Source organism: Theropithecus gelada, chromosome 1 (genome assembly GCF_003255815.1).
Source record: "Theropithecus gelada isolate Dixy chromosome 1, Tgel_1.0, whole genome shotgun sequence".
In the NCBI taxonomy this organism is placed as follows: Eukaryota; Metazoa; Chordata; class Mammalia; order Primates; family Cercopithecidae; genus Theropithecus; species Theropithecus gelada.
The window spans coordinates 899,307-923,752 of NC_037668.1; the positions used below are offsets into that span (position 1 = coordinate 899,307).

A 24,446-nucleotide genomic window follows, 5' to 3' on the forward strand; every position below is an offset into this window, starting at 1 on the left:
TTTATCTGTTCACTGTTAAAATTTTACACTGTAATTCTTAGATTAAATGCTAATTATTATTAAAAGCATGAACTAGGAAGACAGCTCTGGAAATAAAAGAAACTAGCCAGGCACAGTGATGCATATCTGTAGTCTTAGCTACTCAGGAGGCAGAGGTGGGAGGATTGCTTGAGCCCACGAGTTGGAGGCTGCTTGGCAAAATAGCAGGACCCTGTCTCTGAAAAAATGAAAGAGAAAAAAAAGGTACTGGAACTGCAGAGTGGTATGGGAGATGGGTAAATGTAACGTGCTCACCAGGGACCTCTCCCTTTCTTTCTCAGTACAGACACACGCTCCTGCCCTTTCGTATTCCATGTTGAAGTTTGATAGCAAATTCTTCCTGACAGTAGGACTAATCACTCACTTTGAAGTAAAAGAACAACAACAAATAAAGGTGAAAAAGAAAAATAAAACTGGTCAGCATCCCCGAGTGTAAAATAATTACTCTACCACATCAACAATTTTCTGTGCAGCTTTCTAACGTTTTTATTTAGACAGAAATTGTTTTAAAAAGAAGGTTACTTTGAAACCAAGGTTACAGTAGCTTTTTGGCCTGCTTGGCGTGGCTTTCTCCAACTCTCTTCTTCTCAGTTTTTGCAATACCTGTCCCTGCCAGTCTCCAAGTGTCCCTAGTTACAGGTCAGCGCCACACTGAAGGGGAGGAGCTACTTCCTAGGGTCTCTTCCCAGCATCACAGCCCCACATCACAGCCCCACATCCCAGCGACCAACGGTGTTGTACTCCTGGGGGCCAAAGAGGACCCTGATTGCTTTGTTTTGTGCCATGTGAGTACTATGTCCAACAGGATGGCTGGTGGACGGGAGACATGTTTGACCTTGATTGGATTCCTTCTTATCTGTCTGAAAATGGTGAGTTCATCATTCCAACTGCCCTCAAATATTTAGGGGAAAAAGAAAGACATTATTTTTCTCTCCTTTTTTTTTTTTTTTTTTTTTTTTTTTTTTTTTTTTTTGAGGAGTTGGGGAATGGGGAGATAGAAATTGAAATTCTTTTCAAAAGTTCGTACCCAGGTTGTATATGTTTGCGTGTTTGAAATTTAATACCATATACTAGAGAAAGAAAACAAGATTATCATTATATTTTAAGAACAAAGATTTCTGAAAAATCTGTCAGCAGCTACTGACTTAGTTCAATAGGCAGATTCAAAGGGCAAAGAAATGAAATAGTAACGGGATCTGCCTCCAGCCTCTAAATTCCGTTTAGAGTTGCTTTGCAGTAGATTGGGGTGCTGGGAAACGATTTGTGTGGAGAAATACTTGTATGGATCGAAAGACTGCTCACATTAGGTATAAAAATGTTGCGATTAACTTATTACCGCTTTTACTCCTGTTTTACATTTGTTCAAGTGGTGTTTTTCTGTATGGTTCTAATTTTCTAAACTTTCCTTTTCAGGTTGCTTCAGCAAAATCAGGTACAATTTTCTGACATGAAAGTTCTTCTTCTTTGTATTTGATTTTAATTTCCATTGTTAATTTATGGGCTACCCTGAAATCTAAAGGCTCTATGAGAAAAAAAATTCAATATTTTCTGAGCACTCACACTGGGTGCTAAGCACTATACTGGGTCCTGGGGAGTTGATAATTGGTAAGACAAATAAATGGATTGAACTTGAAAGACAAATCTTCAGAAAGTGTTCTTGCTGAGTACTGTAATGTATACAGTCATGTAGGCATGCATTTTCTCATATACAGTTAGCCATGTGTGAAATATTACAATGATCATCATTCTAGCTAAGATATTGTACAGAGTCCAATTTATATAAATGTTCTTGTTTTTGTTCCGGGGAATTAGAGGAAAAATGAGAAATGCTATCTTTGATTAAATTGGCAATATTCCCTGCTTTAAAAAGGATTTTATACTTCTAATATTACATATTTAAAATAGAGACAACAGTCACTCAGGGCTGAAAGGGGGCCCTCTTTTAAAAATATTTGATCTCCATCTTTCTTAAGTAGATAACTGAAGGCAAAAATAATTTATCTAGAGGCCCCTCCTAGCTCATTTGTGCTAGAAATCTAAATACCTAGAATGGAAATTTATTTTTAGGAGGATTTAGCTTATCTCTAAGAACCACATAATATCAACCATATCACCAATAAATTCTCATAGTGATTTGACATAAATTAGAAAAATTTGCATTTATTATTTTGTCTACACCACAGAAAAAGAAGTGAAATCAAGACAGTTAAAAAATTTGATGTAGATGTATGTCTGAGCCATGAAATTTCATAAAATTCATACATATACAGTAAGTTTTTAAAAATTTCTATTTCCTGGCCAGGTACCAAGGCTCACACCTATAATCTCAGCACTTTGGGAAGCCAAGATGGGAGGATTGATTGCTTGAACCCAGGATTTCAAGACCAGCCTGGGCAACATAGCAACACCCCATCTCTTTAAAAAATTATTATTTCTTGCTTTATTCTTATTTACTTGTCTTATTCTTGAGAGATCTTTAGGATTAGCCAGGAAACTATAGGAAGGACTGTTTGGCTATACACAAAGTGGCTTTTTAAATAAGTGGCCTTTGGGTGGACTAAATCTAACTGTGCCATCTCTTACAAGGTCCCAGCACACCCAGGACACATCAAGCCCTCAGAACAGGACGCTTTTCGGTCCTCACAGCATCTGCCCTATTCTAGAGAAATGGTGGGTCAGGCTAAGCTAGTGATGCTGCTGCTAATTGACTCAATTGCTAATTGAGTCCTGACTTTTCAATAGATGGAATGTGTATTAGCTACACTGTATAGAAGGTTTTATTTTTTGTGTATGTATTTTGATTCTCTTTGGGCTCTGGTATTGCTGTGTATCTGTGTCTGGTCACTGGGGCCTCATGGGCTAATTTAGATCTCTTTGAGCTGGTGGAATGCACAGACACTGAGAACCAAGGGGTTTCATTTTTGACTGATCGGAGTGGTTGGTTGTACATCTAGGGAATAAAGTTTTCTCTTTCATCAGTCCAGTCAGTGGGCTAACCATAGAATTAAGGAAGAGTAAGGAACTGCTGCTACTTTATGGACTTTACACTCAAGTTTCTCATCTATTAAAGGGCAACATACTACATAGGGGTTGATCTTCTTTCATTGTTGATGCTGGTCAGAGCCTGCCCTAAAACCAGGTGTAAAACAGACAATCTGTCTCTCCAGCCTGTGTTTGCCCCACACTCCTCAGAATCCCATTTTCACAGGACCTCTCCATGGCAGTGCCATATGGTCTGGCTTTTCCAAACCCATCAAAATTTACTTGTCTTGGCTTATACACAAACATACACACACACACTTTCCAAGTGCCCTAACACACACTATTTCACTTAATCTTTACAACAATCCTAAAATGCAGGTATTTTAAATTTCAAAGTAAATCCTAATATGTAGGTATTAATAATCCGTATTTGTCAAGGAAGGTAACAAGTCTAGAAGAGGTACAATGACTTGCATGCCTTCACACACAAAAGTAAATAGCAGGGCCAGGGCTCAAACCCAGAGCTCCTGAATCCAAACCCTTTGCTATTTTCCCACTACACAACCCTGAGTTTCATTCTGTGATACTGGCTTCCTGCATTATGACTTCCAAGCAAATGTGCCTCTCCTAGATCAATTCCATGAGACCAGTTTTGTGAAGCCCTCGGGCCCTGTGACAGGCCTGTGGGGAGAGGGTCTGTGTCATGCTAGCCTTTTAGATGCCTTTCAAACCACTCCGTGAATGCATGATCCGGCCTCCTGTGTCTGTGGCTAGTTTGGTTGTCATTTTCCCAGGAAGTTAGTTCATTCCAATGAACAGAACTGGTAACATAGGAGATAAGATTAACGGTGGGGACAGAGGAAACAGAAGATGTTGAGAGATACCAGAAAATTAGAGGAAAGAAGGCATATAGCACAGGATCATTAGCTGGGGGAGCAGAAGAGGGGTGTGTGTGTGTGTGTGTGTGTGTGTGTGTGTTGGAAGAGGGAGCCCCTGCTGGGACTTTCCGTTCTGCAGGAGAGAGAGGGAACGTAGCCCTTTCCTATGGAATTGGCTTCCACTGGCAAGTGGCTCTGACAAGCAGGCCTGAGACTTTCCCCCAGTGTATATAACTGAGACTTTCCCCCAGTGTATATAACTGTCATAATTTTCTTTCAATGGCAAAAGAGACTATCCTGGGTGATGTTCAAGGAATGTCTGGCCAGGGCACAGAGGAGACTTTGTTCATTTTTGCAGCATGGTGATTTCTGAGATGCTGCCAAAGCTAACTCTCTGGGCTGTTGGTACAGAAAGAGAAAGTTGTCTGCGTCGTGCACATAGGGACTTGGCTCTGGGAGAAGGGGAGCTGATACTGGAGAATCACCTGTCTTTACTCCTCCCTCTTTGCCCTATAGTTCTGCCTGTTTGTCTTCCCTTTAGTTTTAGTTTTGTCAAATTCCCTATATTTGACATATAGTGATTTTACCCAGCAAGTGGAGTACATTAAACCTGAAAGGCCAAGTGCCAGTTGCAAATAAAGCCCAGCTATTTTTGTTTGACCTTTTCTTCCACTTGGATCTCCTATATCCAAGACATTTTTGCGTCTATGGAATTTTGTAAAGTAGTCAATCTGAGGACTGTGCTATAGCTCCTACTCCATACTCCTGAGTGTAGGAATGCCTTGTGTAAACCCATGACATAAGCATTCATATCTCCCTGGCAAACCATAGCCTGGCCCATCACATTCTTATGCTGAGGCAGATATTGTGATAGAGAAAGGGAAAATAAAGTTTACTTTTATTTTGTATGGAAGAATCTGAGAATTATTCCACTCTGATAATATGAAAGAAAGTGCTATGGAGTAATTATAACAAAGAACTCGATCCTCCCTCCTTCCTCCATTGGATTAAATGTTATCTGGAAAACGTGCAAAGTGCATGAGAGAGTGACCACAGCCATGGGGCACAGGCAGGAGGAATGGAGATGAGTCCGGCTGGAGGCAGTGGGATGGCTGTGGGACCCAGAGGGGAGATCAATGGCAAAGCAGCCTACAAAATTCACAGAATGCCCAACTGGAGTAGAATCCTCTGGAAGAAAGCCTCTCAATTATTCTCTCCGTCTTCCCAGAGTTCTTTCCCGTAATTACTTCCCATTCTTATTTAGCTCTTTTAAAAGTACAAAATGTGCAAATTACCCCACAGGCAACTGGGGAAAACTTTGAAATACCATCCCTGAGTGAGAGGTTTGAGCTTTCTGGATCTCTTCTGGAGAGTAGCTTTGTCTTTCTTTTTCTCTGTTTTTCCTTGATCTGGATAATAAGGGCAAAGCTTATGTCTGAAGGAAAGCATGAGAATGATTTAGCTTGAAGAATAAAATGATGAAAGAAGTCATTCTTGTAGGTGTCTTGGCTAATGTACAACTCTAAAACCTCTTTCAGCTCCTGAAATACCCACTATTGATCAGGCATATTCAAAAATCAGCAACAGTATCACTGTAGAATGGGCTACAGTGCCGGGTGCCACCAGTTACCTCCTCACAGCTGAAGATGGGGACACAGTCATTGAAACAATGGTGGCCAATTCCCCAGGCACTGTGACGGGACTAAAGGCTGCAACCTTGTACGAAATCACCATCAGATCCATCAGTGCTGCTGGGAGAAGCCAGGCATCACCTCCAAAGCAGGCAAAGACAGGTAGCTTGATGGATGCTCATCCTCTGTTGAGTGTTTGCTTGTGACTTGGATCAGTTATTCTGGTGCTGCAAATGCAGAATGTGATTTGGTGTCACATGAGTGCCTACAATTCAAGGCCCAGAAGTGAAAGCTACCAAATGATGCTGTTTGAGAATTCAGCTATCTGTGGAGGAGGTGGCATTTAAATGCCAGATGCTTTGCTTTGGAAAATAAAGCCCATTTCTGGGCATCTTTAAAAGCATCCCAGCTTTTAAATCTCTGAAATAGGGATTTCTGGTTTTAACATGCCAAATGAAGAACACAGAGAAGGGATTTTGCTGCACTCTGACCATATGGCATATATGTTAACAAAACAAATAAAAGCATTTGGAGTTTGTCATCAGCATTACTGAAATTGATTTGATAAATTTGTACCTAGGCATATTTCTGAAAAGTTATGTGCACGTTAAAATAGTGTAACCCCTCATTTTCCCATTGATTTATATTATGATTATAGGAATGTTTGATCTAATTTCTGACCAACTTCAGTTAAAAGTAGTGTCTGATATTTAGCGTTTCTCTGTTTCCCATTCCTCTGCCAAGTTATTTATAGTTAGTATACACTTAAATAGCAATTATTTAATGAAACTTTGTTGTGAATGCTCTTATAAAGTAAATAATTATTGTATATTATGGATATCAATTTACTTGCTTCTAAATTTGAATTATCCTCTATTGGACTTTGGTAACACAAATGCATGTTTTTATTTTTTTAGTGTTGGCTGCACCAATTCTTGAAGTAAGCTCTCCAAGTTCAGACTCCATTCTTGTGCAGTGGGAAGCTGTATATATGGCAATTGGATTCTCTGTGTCCATTATGCAAGCCAATGGCTTGGGGAGTATATGGAAAGAGAATACTACAAACACCTCCTTGACATTCACCAGTTTAGAAGCTGGGACTCTCTACACCATAAAGGCCTATGCATGGAATGCCAACGGAATCCCTGGGGACGACTCCACCTGCAATCAAAGAACAAGTAAGAACTTCTCAGCTCAGCCTCGAACAATTTTACTTTTGATTAACGTGGGGGGCTGTGCGTTGCAGCCATCAAGAGCAGTGTTACATGACAAGTACAGAGCAGCTGGCAGCAGCTATTTAAATTTATTATGAAGTTATTTATAGTGCCTTGTCTTTTCCTCCTCGGTAGTTTAAACGCTTCCTGCATGGATAAAGAAATGCTACTCAGAATGCACACAGCATGGCACCGCCCTCTAATATCCAACTCAATTTCAGCATTCACATTCGACATCACACAGAAGAAGGTGATTCTTGTTAGGTTTACCCATCACCCCTTGTCCCTTTCTGGGTTCAGGCCAATTAGTATAAGAATTGGGCCAAATAGGAATTCATTTGTTCTGCAGATACTGAGTGACAGTGTGCCAACTTTGAGCTGGCATTGTTCTAGAGATACGGCAGCAAGCAGAGCAAGGTTTCTGCAGGCACAGGATGCTGTAAGGATCCTGCAGTGGAATTAGTGTTTCAGATCTGTTTCCCAGAGGCCTCAGCTTGGGCCTGAAGTCAGCATGGGGCTTCCCACTACTGCTCCTCCAGCTGTGGGAAGAAGCTGGAGCTTGCGGTGCGTTTTCTCACCGTCCCACCCAGAGGTCCCCCAAGCAGAGGATACCCTGCAGCATTACAACTGGAGGTCCAAATTGAGCTGCTGGAGTGAGCCGAGAGAGAGAGAGAGAAAGAGAGAGAGAGTGTGTGTGTTTTCTTTTCTTGAGGCAGAGTAAGCCATCCACTGGCAATGTAACCTAAATAGACACAAGACTCTCACCAACCAGATTAGCTGTTTCACCACTTGGGAAGGACGCAGGAAAGGAAGGAAAGAAACCAGAAATGTTCTCTCCAACTTTCCCTAAGTTTGGAGGGGAATGGAAGCCCCGTAGTCTATGGGCCAAGGCAGAATGTAGGGAGAAGAGAGGGGTTTGCCGCCTTTTATACTATTTCCCTAGGAAGGTTGTATAATAATAGCCCTGAGGTGATTCATGACAGGCTTGGTGAGTCAGGATGTCTGTGACAAGTCAGTCTCCTTGGGCCTTTTCCTAGGCTGGCTGGCTTTCCTTCTTCCCTCCTTCCCTTATCTTCCCTTCCCATCCTTCCCTTTCCTTTCCCTTTCACACTGCTTTTTTCTTTCCACATTTGTTAAGGGCCCACTGTGTGCTGGGCATAGGTTAGCTGATGGGAATACAAAAGCAAATAAAGCATGATCCCTCCATTCAAAGAATGGATTATGTCAAAGGAGAGACCAGTGGTGAGTCAGCGTTTCCAGTTTCACCTGACCAGTGCTTTGGCAGAAGGCTGCAAACACAGCAAGGCACAGGAGGGAGCATCTTCATCAGGCTGGGGCACTGAGACAGCATCCCCTAGAATAACTTGCTTCTTAAAGACTTCCCCTTCATAGGTTTACCCATGTTTTACAAAGCTTTACAGAGTTTAGATTTCACCTCTGGATTAGTTTCCTCGGGCTGCTGGAACCACAAACTGGGTGGCTTGAACAATAGCAATGTTTGGTTTCCTGGTTCTGAAGGCTACGAAGTCTGAAATCAAGGTGTCGGCTAGGTTGGTTCCTTCGGGGGGATGTGAGGAAGAGTCTGTTCCAGGCCTCTCTCCTTGGCTTATAGATGGTTATCTTCACATTCACATGGAATTTTTCCTATATATGTTTATCTGTGTCCAAATTTCTTCTTTTTTATAAGGAAATCAGCCATATTGGATGAGGGCCCACCCTAATGATTGCATCTTACCTGATTACATCTGCTATGACCCTATTTCCAAATAAAGCGACATTCTGAGGGTACTATGGGTAAGAACTTCAACATATGAACTGGGAGGGAACCCAAGTCAACTCATTACAGGCTCTCACTACTTTACCTATTTTTCCTAGTTCTCCCATGCTCCCTGTGGGAAAAGCAAGTTGCCCTAAAACACTGCAGGCTACCCCTACCAGCCTTGGGCCCAGCACTTCCCTAAAGCAGACCTGCCTCTGCGGACAAGCTTACCATGTAGTGGGAAGGGGCCTGTCGAGATGGCCCACAGGAAAAACATGGCAGGTGCCTGCCTTACAGAGAATGAGTTAGGTCCTCATGTCCTCAAAGAGGCCTTCCCGGCTGGGCGTGGTGGCTCACACCTGTAATCACAGGACTTTGGGAGGCCGAGGCAGGTGGATCACGAGGTCAGGAGATTGAGACCATCCTGGCTAACATGGTGAGACCCCGTCTCTACTTAAAATACAAAAAATTAGCTGGGCGTGGTGGCGGGCGCCTGTAGTCCCAGCTACTCAGGAGGCTGAGGGAGGAGAATGGCGTGAACCCGGGAGGCAGAGGTTGCAGTGAGCAGAGATTGTGCCACTGCACTCCAGCCTGGACAACAGAGCGAGACCCCGTCTCAAAAAAAAAAAAAAAAAAGGTCTTCCCTGTTTGCCCCAGACATGTCCAGAGGATGCTGGTCTCTGCTCACAGACTGTTTAAGCAGTTTCCTAAGGCCTGCTGCTTGGGCGTTATTACAGCACAGATTCCAAAGAACTGAGGCCAATTTCTTCCCTCCCCAGGCCAGGACACCTCCTTATGCTTTTTAATGTGGTAAGTCTTAAGAAAGGAAGGCATATTTACAAGAATGTAGGGTTAAGTGTTTTGGAGACACTAAAAGACTGCCTTAATATGTATGCATCACACTTGATACCTTCCTTCCTTCCTTTTGATGGTGAATGGAAAGAAAATCTGCTCCTCTAGAAACGATTATGACCGAAAAGCTATTGCAGTAAAAGTTGTAGCAGATGTCAAAAGTAAAGAAGGGATATGTTCAGTTTCATTGATCAATGACAGAAGATATTTGACCTCTAACTTAATAATAACATACCCACGTGGCCCTTTTAGTTCTTCCCATTAATAATTTCATTTAATTATTTTAACTACTTATTAAATAATGCCTTAATCCATTCAAAATATGTCTTTTAGCACCTATAGGTGTTAGACATGGATCTTGTTAGATCTATTTATATATGAGAAAAAATTAAATTACAAAAAGGGTAAACAATATGGCCAATGCCACACATAACTTTATTATGAGTTTGTATAGTAGCAGATGTATTACCAGTTCCCAGGCATCATCCTAAATCCCAATTTTATGCTTTGGACACTTGTAATTATCCAACTACTGGGTATCTTATCCTCCAGTCTCTGCAACACTGTTATGCCAACTCTTACTTAGTTTGTAAGGCTACTACAAAATCTTAATTGTTTCTCAAAAATGTAGGTCCTCAGGCCCCTGCCAACATTCAAGTCTCTTTCGATAGTGGAGCTCTGAAGGCATCTTTTTCATGGGCACTGGCAGAAGGAGCTTTCAATTATACTGTGATGGCTTTGAGTGACTCTTCAGAGCTGACCTGCAGCACAGCTTTCAGTTCCTGCACCATCTCTTCCCTCCAGTGTGGAACTGAATACATGATTTCAGTTTCAGCAAGTAATGATGCTGGATCTAGCAAATCATCTTCAACAGTGACCCTGAAAACTGGTATGTAAACAAGAGTGAGATTGCTGTAGGACTTGCAGCAGTGACTGCTATAAGGGAGACATTCACTGACAATGTTTCTGAATACTCTGGGAAAATATGAAAATGAAAGCCTGGTCTAAATGAAAGCATTGAGTTGAACATTCTCATGAGTTTGAATAATACTGATAGTGAAGCGAGATATTGTGTATTGCAAAAAGCACTTTTTGGAAAATTAGGAGGCCTGGTTTCTATTCCAGATCTTTCATTAATTAGTTTTTTCTTTTTCCTTTGTAAAGCTGAGAAAATTCTAAGATCTGGTTTGAGTTGTACACAGCTCTAACTGTGCGTACAGATAACTGTGTCTTCTTTACATCATGTCTCATGTCCTAGGCTTGGTGGGAGCTGCCATTTTTTTAAGATAAAGACAGGATATTTCTAGTTCTGAATATATGTTTAGATATCTTTCCATTTTCATTCTTATCAGAGCGATAACCACATACACACGTGGAGGTTGACTCCTCTATTTAGAAATATCTATGTGTCTCGGGGATGGAAACTAACAATTAATGAAACTAACACTTAATGAAGACCTACTATGTCTCTGGCGCTATAAGTATATTATTTCATTTAAATCTCATGATAACTCAGTGAGGTGGGTTCTATTATCTCTTTTTTTTAGATAAGAAAATTGAAGCTCAGAGAAGTTAAATAATTTTCCCAAGGGCACACTGATAATAAGCAGTAGAGCTGAGATTCAAGCTGCTCAAGTTTGCCTAATTCCAATGATTAAAGCCAAAGAAAATGTCGACAACTACAATAATGTCTACTTTATCTCACAGTCAGTTATGTCATTCTAAGTTTAAAAAAGCTTCTGAATAGGAAGAAAAGGAGCTATCCCCAAGTTGATGCACTCCATTCCACAGGAAAAAAAAAATAAAGCTATTCTTTCAGGCCCGCACTCTCTTATAGTTATGTTAAATTAAGGTCAATGATAACAAACTTGATGATTTGGCTTCTCTTTTGACAACTGTAATTAAATGTGAATGGTACATTAGAAGTGATTATGAGGACAAGATAGTTGAGAGTGGGAGAAGAGAGAAAAAACACTTTCAAAAGCATAGCAGTTCTGAGTTAGGCAGTTAGGCATTTAATGCAGGGGAGAACTATGCAGTGTTTTTTAATCTTGGACGCACATTAAGAGCATCTGGGGAGCTTTTATAAAACCCCAATACCCAGGTCCCACTTAAGACCAATTGGAGTTGCTGGGAATAGAATTTGGATATGAATAGTTTGTAAAAGCTCCCCAGTTGATTCTACTATGCAGTCAGGGTTAAGTGCCATTGGAATAGTCCTTCACACTTACAGGTCCAGGAGGTTCTAAGGCAGTTTGTGTATGACACAGTCATGATCATGGGGATGACCTTGACTAATAATAAAGTAACATTATTATTTAATATATTTAATATATTAATATTACATATAATATATATTATATTAAAAACATATAATAAAAGAACTATTTTTACAAAGTACTATGTGTTTCCTGGGGCCCAGAAGTGTGTAATATACTTTGGGAAGATTTCCACTAGTGAAAACTAAAATTTTTAAAGCTTAGCACTTGAATAAATAAACTTTATTTGAATTCATTCTTTCAGAAGATTTTGTTCCATCAATAAATGAGGCATTATGTGGATAAATGAGGTATTGCCTTAACACAGAGAAACAGTCAATATTAACAAATCAATACATGCCTGCTTTTGACATAGTCTAGCATTTATTGTGTGAGATAAATTTTAGGACATCTGAGAATGTCTCCTGGGTTTGCACTGAATTATACATACTATTTGATTTGTTCCTTATTTGTAGCATCTAGTATCTTAACTCTATGTTTAAGATGCTCCCTGGAGGGTGTAATGGGCACGAGAATGTATTCTGTCATTCAGTGCATGAGAGGCTGCAGTTAGAAGAACTTTCCAGGTTGCACATGGTGGTTCATGCCTGTAATCCCAACACTTTCGGAGGCCGAGCCGGGTGGATTGCTTGAGTCCAAGAGTTCGAGACCAGCCTGGGCAACATGGCTAGACCCTCTCTCTACAAAAAAATACAAAAGTTAGCTGGTCATGGTGGCATGCACCTGTAGTTCCAGCCACTCACAAGGCTGAGGTGGGAGGATCACCTTAGCCTGGGAGGCAGAGGTTGCAGTGAGCTGAGATCGCACCACTGCACTCCAACCTGGGTGACAGAGCGAGACCTTGTCTCCAAAAAAATTAATTAATTAATTAAAAAATAAATTTAGGCTGGGCACATTGGCTCATGCCTGTAATCCCAGCACTTTGGGGGGCTGAGGGAGGAGGATCACTTGAGGTCAGGAGTTCAAGACCAGCCTGGACAACATGGTGAAACCCCATCTCTACTAAAAGTACAAAAAGTAGTTGGGCATGGTGGTGCACACCTGTAGTCCCAGCTACTCGGGAGGCTGAGGCAGGAGAATCACTGCAGCCCGGGAGGTGGAGGTTGCAGTGAGCCGAGATCACATCGTTGCACTCCAGCCTGGGCAACCGAGTGAGATTCTGTCTCAAAAAATAAACACATGAAATAAAATAAAAAATAAATTTTAAAAAATAGGTTTTTTAAAAAAGAACTTTCCATGCTATGGAGGCTTTACACATAAACCCCCAGAAAGACCCAGCTCCATTCCTTCCCACTTATGGATCTTGGACAACTTACCAACCTCTATAAGCCTCAGTTTCCTCAACTGTAAAATGATGATATTTGCTGGAAGAATTAGAGAATATATTAATATAAAACATAATGAATGATATCTGTATTTTAATCTCTAAAACAGATAACTTCTGGGATATTCATTATTCCACTGAAGCCAAACTAGCTTCGTCTCTGGATGAAATCAAATATTTCAACAAATAATCTAACAATGAAAATTTTTATGTCTTAAGATGACTATGAATCTCTGATGGCTCATTATTTCAAACAATATTTTGTATAACAAGAGAATGTGACAGGTCATTAAAATTTGTTGTAGTGGTTTGGGGCCTATACTAGCCTTTGGTCCTATAAAGAAAATCTTCTAATGCTTCCAGTGCACAGTTTTGCATTTTGTGCACCAAATTCAATCTGTCACAAAGCTCAGAGTTGCTTATTTGGGTTGTACTGAAATCTTAGATAATTGCAAACATGCGAAGAAAATCTCCTGCAGTAGTCTCATGTTTGCTTATTATTGATCATTTCCTAGTTGCTTGTGCACCTGGAAGAGTGACGATCCAAGAAGATCCCCCCGGCCACCTGTCTGTGGCTTGGTCCAATGTAGATCTGGGTGACTACTATGTGGTCTTTGTGAAGAGTGATGACGGCTTGGAAGTACACTGCAACACATCTCTCACTGAGTGCAATTTCTTATCTGAGTGTGGCTTCACCTATTTTATTAGTGTTTTTGCCTATAACAAGGCAGGGCAAAGTCCTTTGGGTGACATATTCAGTTATACCACAGGTAAGTCCCATTTGATACTTGTCAAGGGAGTTCTGAGATCGCTAACCTCAGCAGCAGAATGGATCACCTATTCCACTTATTAACTTACCACCTGGGAGTCATTCTAGGATTAAGAACAGAAAGTAATCTCTTATCTCACATTCTTTCCAGACTAGGGAATCTTGGTTTTGTGGACCCAAGCGTAACTAGAATGCAAAGTTTGGGAGTGAAAAGAGGAGGAAGAATGTAGTTGTTCAACCTTGCTCTGAAAGATTGAACTGTCCACAAAGATGTACTCCGTGAGTGTTCTAGCATGTGCTGCTGCCAAAGAGGAGGCAGTGCCTGCATTTCAGGAGGTCACTCTTTCCCTAAGACCAAGAGAGACATACAATGGCCAAGATGCTACATGGTGTGGAGGACTTTGGAGTAGGGCACCTGGGTTTACACCCTAACTTGACCACTAATTCATTCCTTCACTGAGGGTAATGATGTCCACCTTGCTAGTTCCTTAGTATTCTTCACTGCAAAATGGGACAAATCATGAGACTATGAATGTGAAAAGGTCTTGTGTGTGATAAAGCATGATGCAAATATTTTTATTAGCATCACAATTGCTGTTGCTATTATCCTCCACTAGACTTGTATCTTGTACAAGACAGGAATTACGTCTTATTTATCTCTTCATCCTCAGTGCTTATAATAGTATGATCAGCATATGGGAGATGCTCAAGTTTTGAAGAATGAGTGGAGTGATTTGAAATTAAATAACTACATTACAAATAAGAATACTCCAACATAATTATGTAAAAGTCTAGCTGAATTACAGTAAATTTTGCCAGGATGAGGGATCTAAATCATTGGTGCCTTTGGAATGTGGAATAAGAGGCCATCAATAAGGTCCTAACACAGGAGGGTCCTCCAGAGTGGCCTTGAGCTGGATCTTGAAGGATGAATGGAAATGTAAGTGGGGCAAGAGCATCCCAGGGAAACTCCAAGCTGAGCCAGACATTTGCCAGTGGGGTTCTTTAGGGTCTCTCAAGACCTATCTATACACGGCCGGGCACAGTGGTTCATGCCTGTAATCTCAACACTTTGGGAAGCCGAGGCAGGCAGATCACTTGAGGTTAGGAGCTGAGACCAGCCTGGGCAACATGGAGAAACTCTGTCTCCGCTAAAAACACAAAAATTAGCTGGACATGGTGGCATGTGCTTGTAATTCCAGCTACTCCGGAGGCTAAGGCATGTAAATCACTTGGACCCAGGAAGCAGAGGTTGCTGCGAGCTGAGATCACACCACTGCCCTCCAGCCTGGGTGACAGAGCAAGACCCTGTCTCTTAAAAAAAAAAAAAAAAATCTACTTATATAACTATGACCCCCACCCCCCAGTTTTATTTGGCTTAGTGTCTGGAAAGGCTGACAGGATCTGAGAAGTCAGACTACATATGATTTTACCAGGCAGAAGAGGGGACCGGCTTTCCAGTAGAGGGGTCAGCAATTTTCTCTGCATAGAGAACGAGGGTGCACGTGTCATGGGGGAATTGAGGAGTCTGGTGTGGCGGGGAGTTGGGGGAGCACAGCTGAACCTTACAGCTTGTGATGACCTTGAATGTCATGCTGAGAATTTACCCTCTATGCAGTGACAATTAGGCCAAGATTGGACCTGGACAGACCCACAGGGGGTCACTGTAGTCATTAGGGAGGGCAGTGGCCAAGCCTCTGGGCATGGGAGGTCAGGACTCAGTGTCTGCCCTGGTTGCATTGCTCTTGATGGGACCACCATTTTCCCTCTGCTCCTGCTTTCAGCTCCCTGTTGCCCTAGTGACATTAACCCCGTGTTGGTGTCCAGTGACAGAGTTGAGATTGTGTGGTCTCCCGTCCGTGGTGCCGAACTGTATGAAACCAAGGCTGCAGATGGGTACAACACGGTTGAGTGCAATGACACTGTTCCCGCGTGCACCCTTTCGGCTCTAGAGTGTGACACCAAGTACAACATCACGGTGTATTCATTCAGTGAAGTCCGAGGCAGCAACATGTCATGTACTCCCCAGTTCATAACCACAGGTAAGGCACAGCTATCATTCCACTCACTGCTGTCTGAATGATTCACCCCAGCTGTGAGCCTCAGGATGGGCATTCAGTAAGACCAATAAAAAGGTTAAATCCCATTAATCAATCTTTGTGGGGACCAAGACAGCCGCTGTTGTATGAAGGAGAGTCAGAGGAGAAGGCAGAAGAGGAAAGTGGAAAAAATGAAAACAAAAGAGGAGACCGTGGGGAGAGTAGAAGGTTTTGCCCATGATTACTTCAGCCATTCAGTTCCTCCTGTCTTTGAGGGTCCTGCCTGTACTCACACCATGAAGGTGTGTAAATATGTTTCTTACTTACGTTTGCTTTTGGAGTTCACAATGCTCTTAAACATTTTCCAGCTATTCCAGTACCATATGAACCCAATGCCCAGTGTTAATGTCAATAGTTGTAATGTAATTTGGCCTGCATGCATGACGTGGTTGAAAACTATGATGATCTCACTGGGGGCAAAATCAATTTTAGACCAAATGGCACATGTGATATTTTCGACTCATGCTTTTTCAATTAATACTCTAAAATCTCGCAGCTCCTTGCAGTCCTGAAATAAAAAATGTTTCAAGGGATGCATTCTCCACGATTAACGTGCACTGGCGATCTACTAATGATGACGCTACTTACACTGTGACTGCCCAGGGGGAGAAAGGACTATATCAGTGCAGCAGCATGGGAGAGTCCTGTACCATGCAGGGCTTGCCCTGTGGCTCAGTGTTCTCTGTCACTGCTGTGGCTGAAACACAGGCAGGACGGAGCCTGCCCAGCTACAGTGTGCCCCTGGAAACAGGTATGTAGCAACCACCAAGCCTGAATGTTGACTTCAGTGGGGTCCTTAGGAAGTGTTTCAAGACATGAACTTCCTTATTTAATCTACCCTCAGTGCCATAGAAATACATTAAACTCAGAGCTGTTTCAAAGAGTCCCGGTCATAGAAAATAAAATTTTCTTTTTTTTTTTTTTTTTTTTTTTTTTTTTTGAGACGGAGTCTGGCTCTGTCGCCCAGGCTGGAGTGCAGTGGCCGGATCTCAGCTCACTGCAAGCTCCGCCTCCTGGGTTCACACCATTCTCCGGCCTCAGCCTCCCGAGTAGCTGGGACTACAGGCGCTGCCACCTCGCCCGGCTATTTTTTGTATTTCTTAGTAGAGACGGGGTTTCACCGTGTTAGCCAGGATGGTCTCGATCTCCTGACCTCGTGATCCGCCCATCTCGGCCTCCCAAAGTGCTGGGATTACAGGCTTGAGCCACCGCGCCCGGCCAAAATTTTCAATATTTTACAAGTTCTGTAAAAATATCCTCAAGACTAGTATATCCATTCACTGGCATCAGAGAAGGAATACTTACTCATTCTGTGAAACATTTATTTGAATTCATATTCCGCTATGATATAATCTATCAAAACAGCTAACAAATGAGTAGCCAAATGAGCTGGGTTGTTACTTATTTCTTTGGCTCAGCCCTTTCAAATTTTTCTCTTTAAAAAATGCTTTCTGACTTTTAGTTTCCTGATAGGTAAAGGGGAGATAATGGCCTCACAGGGTGGTTATGAGTATTAAGTTGACTAATGCTGCAAAGCTCTTAGCATAGTGCCTGATGCATAGCAAGAGCGCCATAAAAGAAAACTATTATTACAGCATAGCACTGTTTATGAATGAAACGTGGCAAATCACTTCAGCTTTTGGACATTCGTTTTTCTTATATATAGCGATAGACGGCACTTTGGCTTATAAAAGTTGAAATGCCTAAAAAAAGAAACCAGCAGTAAGATAGAGACCATACAAAATACTGCATGCATGAAGCTCTTAGGCATCCTGTATTCTGGGTAATGGGTCCCTGAAAAATCAGGATGGCTGGGGTATTTTAGGCAGCTAAGAAATCAAGCTTTTATATCAGTGATGTACTATAACATTTTCAAGAAAGGCAAATTATACTTAATTGCTAATGCTATGAAATGTTCTATTGGGAGAAGTGAATGCAACCGTTACTTTGAAATTTGCAGTTAGAATTGTTGAAGATGGGCCAAGAGTGGTGGCTCACGCCTGTAATCCCAGCACTTTGGGAGGCTGAAGCAGGTGGATCATGAAGTCAAGAGATCAAGACCATCCTGGCCAACATGGTGAAACCCCGTCTGTACTAAAAAATACAAAAAAGCCGGGCATGGTGGCACGCGCCGGTAGTCCCAGCTACTCAGGAGACTGAGGCAGGAGAATAGCTTGAACCTGGGAGGTGGAGGCTGCAGTGTGCTGAGATGGTGTCACTGCACTCCAGCCTGGCGACAGAGCGAGACTCCATCTCCGTCTCAAAAAAAAAAAAAAAAAAAAAAAAAAAAAAAAAAATTGTTGAAGATGGGGGCAACAAAGGATTTCCTTCTTATTCTGGAAAAAAAAAATGGTGGAAACCTTCAACAGCCAGTTGGTGCAGTGCATTCTTGGGGCAACCACCCACTACATACAGTGAATGTTACATGACGCCTCAGAGGAAATGAACACAAGGAAATTTTTTATTAACAATGGAAAGTTGGGGAATGTAGGATATTGAGTGAAACACAGGCAAAATACCATTCTTTGTCATTTTTCACAAATAATCTTCAGTGGAAATAAATCTCCAATTCTTTTTCTTTTATCCCATTTAAGTGCCGTGCTGTCCAACTGGTCTGACAGTAACTCAAATCACCCAGTCAGTAATCAACGTGAGCTGGACTATTGGGAGAGTGGCTCAAACCCATGTGGCAGTTCTGGAGTCACACACTGGACAGTCTAAGTGTCACACTCATCAAAACTACTGCCTCCTGGGATGCATCACATGTGGCGTCAATTACACAGTGACATTAAAAGCAATTAGCGCCACGGGGTTGACTGCGGATTGCTCCTACCAAAGTTATTTCTCTGGTAAGCGAACTCCAGCTCTAGAGTAGCAGTAAGGACTTAACTATTGTAAATCCAGGCATAAGCCTTTCCTCCTCATTTAAAAAGATGCTGCATCTCCACCTAGTTTGCATTATAAACTCAGATTACTTTCTAAAATGGTTATAGTTTTCCCTTTGGTTAGAACCTCAAAGCTTCAGAGGCTTCTGTTGGTAGTTGGTGAATTAACTCCCCTAGTAACAATATTCATGCCTGCTTTTTCTGAAGGGACTGTGTATCTTTATATGACACCGCTACCTGCAATACAGAGTAACTCAGCCTGGCAGAGTTTTCTGGAAGCATTAGATCACACATTCTGTTTGGTTTGCGTTTTTTTCTTCTCATTATTATTGTGCTACTACCTCTCTTTTCTAAGCTTCTTCAGCTCCTTCAATGGTTTCTTATTTCAACAGGCTAAGAGAGCAAAGGCATCTGTCTACTGACAGTATTGTCGCTTGTTCTTCACAAAGACCAGACCATTAGGGAGTAGCGGCGGAAGCTAAAAGCAGTGCAAGGTTACCAAACGAGATTTCTCTTGCATGATTCTAATCCACTGAAGTGGCTGCTTGTAGCATGGTTTTGAAAAAACTCTTAAGGATGCTTCCTACGCTTAAGGTGAAAGAGTACAATGATCAGTTACCTCGGCCTGGGGCATGGGATGGAAGAGTTGGAATATAATTTTGGCATTCCAGAGGTAGTAGAAAGAGTCTCAACTGGGAGTCAAAATTAGACATGACTTCTTATAAGCTGTGTTGCCTAATCTTCCCTGATTCTGTCTCCTCATTGAAAAAGACAGGAATAGTAATATTTCCCTTCAAAGTTGTTTTGAGAATCAAAATAAATCATAACATAAGAACATTCAGAACATGCTGCATGTATGTCAGCTGGTGTGTACTTTCTTCTGACCCATTATCTTGTATTAGATTTACTGCCTAAGTTCTCACCTTGATATCCAGTTCTCATTGCTTATTCTTTTAAGAAAAAATCAAGTAAGCCTGATTATAATAACTGTTAAAAATTATACAGTAGGATCTTTAACTTAGTTACTAAGGAATCCATTTGGTGCCCTTATTGGCACCTAATGTGTGGCTCGCTCAAGGTATTTAGAAAAGAAAAAAAATACTAATCAGCTACCATGGATGAAGCGTGGACCAGCAAACTTGGTCACTGGCATGTTGTATAAATGGCTGCACCCAAAGTGTCATGCTACTCAGCTCGGCAAAATTGGTTCTTCAATTAAAGCTGAATGCAATTAATTATATTTAAGTTTAATGCCACCAAAAATCAAATGAAACTAGGGCATTATGAGAGATTTTGACAAGGATTCTGTGCCTTTGACTCACAGTTTGAGTAATGTACAATATGTATCTGCCAATTTTTGGACCTTTCTGACTCACCATCGTTCTATATTAAAAATTCATACCTCACACCACCTTCACACATGAATTTCTCTCTCCTTTCTTCCTTTCTTCCTTTCTTTCTTCTTTCCTTCCTTCCCTCCCCTTCCTTTCTTCCTTTCTTTTTTTCTTTTCTTTCTTTCTTTTTTCTTTCTTTTCCTTCCTTTTCTTCTTTCTTTCTCTCTCTCTCTCTCTCTTTCTTTCTTTTTTCTTTCTTTCTGGATCTCGCTCTGTCACCTAGGCTAGAGTGAGTGCTGTGGCACCCTCATAGCTCACTGCAGCCTTGAACTCCTGGCCTCAAGCCATCCTCCTGCCTCATCCTCCCAAGGGGACCACAGGTGTGCACCACCACAACTGGCTAATTTTTTTTTTTTTTTTTTTGTAGAGTCAGGGTCTCCCTGTGTTGCCCAGGCTGGTCTCAAACTCCTGGGCTTAAGCAATCCTCCTGCCTTGGCCTCCCAAAGTGCTCAGATTATAGGCATGAGCCATCATGCCCGGCCACCCATGGATTTCTGATTATGTGGCCCACCATGGAAATAACTTGAGTATCCCTTCAAATCTTGCTCTGATCTAACCAGTAATTAATCCTGTTACTTAAAATAGTTTATTTATATTTTTTCCCTGCAGTAATCAAGGCCATTTTTCGATGATGGTGGAATAAAACCAGTGATTTTGTGTTTCTTTTTATTGCTTAGGTGCCTGCTGCCCTTTGGGGGTGAAATTATATAGGCTGGGCTCTAACGGCATCCGGATCTACTGGCAAGCCTCCAGGGGCTCTGCCAGTTACAGCACTGACCTCTACGGCTCCAAAGGCATTTTCACATGCACCCCGAGTGCTGGCCTCAGTTTCTGTGATGTCACTGAGATACCCTGTGGGGATGTATACACTGTGATGGTCTCACCAGTTGCTGAAACAGGATTGAAGCTTACTTTCTGTCCAAAAAAAATATATTCAGGTAAAGCAAGTTATGATAGTTTATCTAAAACTAACCCTGAACTCAGATCTGTGAATTAAGATGCAATCAAACTTATTTGCTATGTAGGAAGGGCACAGAGGGTATAAAATTTCTTTCTTTCTTCTTTTGTTTTTTTTGTTTTGAGACAGACTCTTGCTCTGTCACCCAGGCTGGAGTGCAATGGCACGATCTTGGCTCACTGCAATGTCCACCTCCCGGGTTCAAGCGATTCTCCTGCCTCAGCCTCCTGAGTAGCTGCAATTACAGGCACCTACCATCATGCCCGAGTAATTTTTGTATTTTTGTAGAGATGGGGTTTCACCATGTTGCCCAGGCTGGTCTTGAACTCCTGACCTCAGGTGATCCACCCGCCTCGGCCTCCCAAAGTCCTGGGATTACAGGCATGAGCCACTATACCCAGCTGAAGGTATAAAATGTCTATACAGCACAGGCAGATTCTGGCTGTGGAAGACCCCAAAATTCTCTGGAATTGTGATGCTTTATTATTATTTAATTTAGAGATTATTTTCCCTGTCCCATGCTTCCCCTTCCTAAAAAGGACTAGGTGCTTGCTGCTTAACTAGTAAAGCAAATTTAAGATAATTTTCTCCTTTGAGATTTAGGGATAGATTTTTAACATAGTCTTATTGATAATATTGGAAATTAGGAAACTTGAACTTTTATTTGCACAGACTGAGAATTGTGACTGAGGAAAAGTTAGAGGATCAGAAAAAATGAATTTATAAATCACAAGCCAGGCTTGGCAATATGAGTGGGCAGACAGTCTGTGATCACAAAACATGACTGTCAGCAACTACCACCTCACTAGAGCTGGCAGGAAAACATTAGCAATTCTCCGCTCTGTGTTCCAGCACCTTCTGCTACCTTGCCCAGGGCACAGTCATACATTTTTCATATATTCCTAGAAGAAAAGGCATGATGAAGCTCTAGAATTTTGCAGATGAACACAGAAAAACGAATAAATATTGGCTCACAAACCCTTATTGATAGCCAGAATCTAAAATTTCCAATGATATGTAGGTGACAAGAGGTTCAGGATGGCCCTTGGTGATGGAAGGAGGACAGTTCCTCCCAAGGGGCTGTTCTCATTGTCCCTGGCTGTCATGCTCTGATTCCTTGTTTTTCCATTATTTGGTCCACAGGACAAACTGGCCCAAAGTATAGTCCTATGGGAAGGGACAGGAATAGGTTCCTGGAGTAAGGATGAGCTTTTAGGAAGATGAGTCTACAGCTCAATAACAATACTGCATTATAACTGCATAATATTTTATAATGTGCCAAGCAGTTTCATACTACAAATACCATTGAATGCTCAAAATATGCTATGCTGTAGTCTCAACATATTTCATTATCTCTTACTTTATAAATAAGAAAACTGAAGCTCAGAGGCTCCCAAATCTCTATCTACAACTCTTCTCTTCTCCTGACCCCTAAATCCATATTCAAATTTGATACCTCCACCTGCAGGTGCCCAGGCATTTCAAACCCCTCAGGGCCAAAAGGAATTCCTGATCCTCGGCTGTTTCTGATCTTCCTTCCACTGTCCTTGTTTCAGGCACATTAGCTAAAAACCCTGGAGTCAGCTTCCGTCTCCCGCACCCTCCATATCTAAGTAGTCTTGAATTCTTGTCCTGGTCACCTCCATAATGGTTCCTAAATCCAGATTCTTCTCTTCATTCCACAGCTACTGCTATGCCTCAGGCCCTCACCACCTCTCCCCTAGACTTCTGCACCAGTCACATCTGCCTGTCCTCACTCCAGCCTCTGTACTGTTACCAGAGTTGTCATTTCAGGACACTGGTCCAATTGTGTTACTTTTATGCTTCCAAATCTTCAAAACTTTTCCATTTCCCCATAAGATAACATTCAATCCTCTGGGCATGGTGTTCACAGTCCCTTATAACCTGTCCCCTGTCTGCTTATACCTGTACTGTTCAACAGAAATTTAATATGAGCCATGTATGAAAAATTTAATTTTCTAGTAGTCATATTAAAAAAGTAAAAAGAGGCAAAATTAATTTCATAATATATTTTAGTTAACCCAATATATCCAAAATATTATCATTTCAATACCTCATCAATATAAAAATTATTAATAGATATTTTGTATATTTTTCATACTGTCTTTGAAATCTGGTGTGTCTTTTGTATTTATAGTACATTTAGTTCGAACTAGCCACATGTTCAATAGCTACTTGAGTGTCTACTGTACTGGACAGATAAATTGGTTTTTCGTGGGTTTTTTTGTTTGTTTGTTTGTTTTTTATTAAGACAGGGTCTTGCTTTGTCATCCAGGCTAGAGTTCAGTGGTACAATCACAGCTCACTGCAGCCTTGACCTCCTGGGCTCAAGCGATCCTCCTGCCTCAGCCTCCCAAGTAGCTGGGACTATAGGCATGCCCCATCACGCTTGGCTAATTTTTAAAATTTTTTGTAGAGACAAGGTCTTGCTATGTTGCCCAGGCTGGTCTGGAACTCCTGGGCTTAAGCAATCCTCTCGCCGCAGCCTCCCAAAGAGCTGGGATTACAGGCATAAGCCACTGTGCCCAGCCTGAACAGAGAAATTCTAGGCTCATTCCACAACATCCATTCTCAGAGGACTCTATTCTCTAGTCTAGGCATCTGGCATCATTCACGCATGCCTGCTCCTGCCACACACACCTCCTATTCTATGTCATGTTCTGGAGCTACTGCTGTGCTCTTCTCTTTGCCCGGAATTCCACCCCACCTCCACCAAGAGAATTCTACCAGCCTGAATTTTCCTTATCTGTGAAGCCTTCTCCAATTATCATAAGCTGAGTTAGCCCTCTCTCTCCCTCCTTTATCACCCCACAGCACCCTTATCTGTACTGCAACATATTACTGTGAATTGAATGTGTGTTATTTCTCCTAATAAGTGATTATCTATTTGACTCCCAGTACGTAGCACATAACTGTTGCCTGATATATTTTAAATTTAAAAAAGAATGAATCAACGAATTTATGCGCCTGTGATCATACAGCTAAGTGAGTGATGGAAGTCTTTTGTTCTTTCTCCTGCTCCATGCCCACAATTTCACCCTTAGAGAGTCATTCCTCTGAAGGCTGGTTAGCCACGAGAAGTCCTTGTGAGTTAGAACTCAAGCTCTTTGGTGGGATGCCATCTCAAGCCTGCAGCCATTTCAGCTTAGTAATATTAGGTATCCAGACTCAAGTTAGGAAATCCTCCTTTGCTCAGTGTCCCTGGTAAAAGCCATACATTTGGGAGATGTTTTTTGGTTTTGTTTGTTTGCAATATCAGTGATGCTTTATTCTGATAATCAGGACAATATTGTAAATGACAATAACAACTAATATTTATTGAGTGCCATGTGCCGCCAGGCACAGTTCTAAGGAGTTTACAT

At 41.7% G+C, this 24,446-nt stretch overlaps 1 protein-coding gene across 1 annotated transcript in view; it reads left to right on the plus strand.

The window, feature by feature from the left end:
- Positions 1-845: 845 nt before the first annotated feature.
- Positions 846-24,446, plus strand: part of FNDC7 (fibronectin type III domain containing 7) — a 29,382-nt gene continuing 5,781 nt past the window's right edge. The window contains exons 1-10 of the mRNA XM_025355444.1: positions 846-908; positions 1,453-1,471; positions 5,438-5,692; positions 6,448-6,708; positions 9,987-10,244; positions 13,474-13,728; positions 15,512-15,769; positions 16,323-16,577; positions 18,421-18,675; positions 20,783-21,043. Coding sequence (XP_025211229.1) covers positions 846-908; positions 1,453-1,471; positions 5,438-5,692; positions 6,448-6,708; positions 9,987-10,244; positions 13,474-13,728; positions 15,512-15,769; positions 16,323-16,577; positions 18,421-18,675; positions 20,783-21,043 — 2,140 coding nt within the window. The remainder of the gene's footprint in view (positions 909-1,452; positions 1,472-5,437; positions 5,693-6,447; positions 6,709-9,986; positions 10,245-13,473; positions 13,729-15,511; positions 15,770-16,322; positions 16,578-18,420; positions 18,676-20,782; positions 21,044-24,446) is intronic.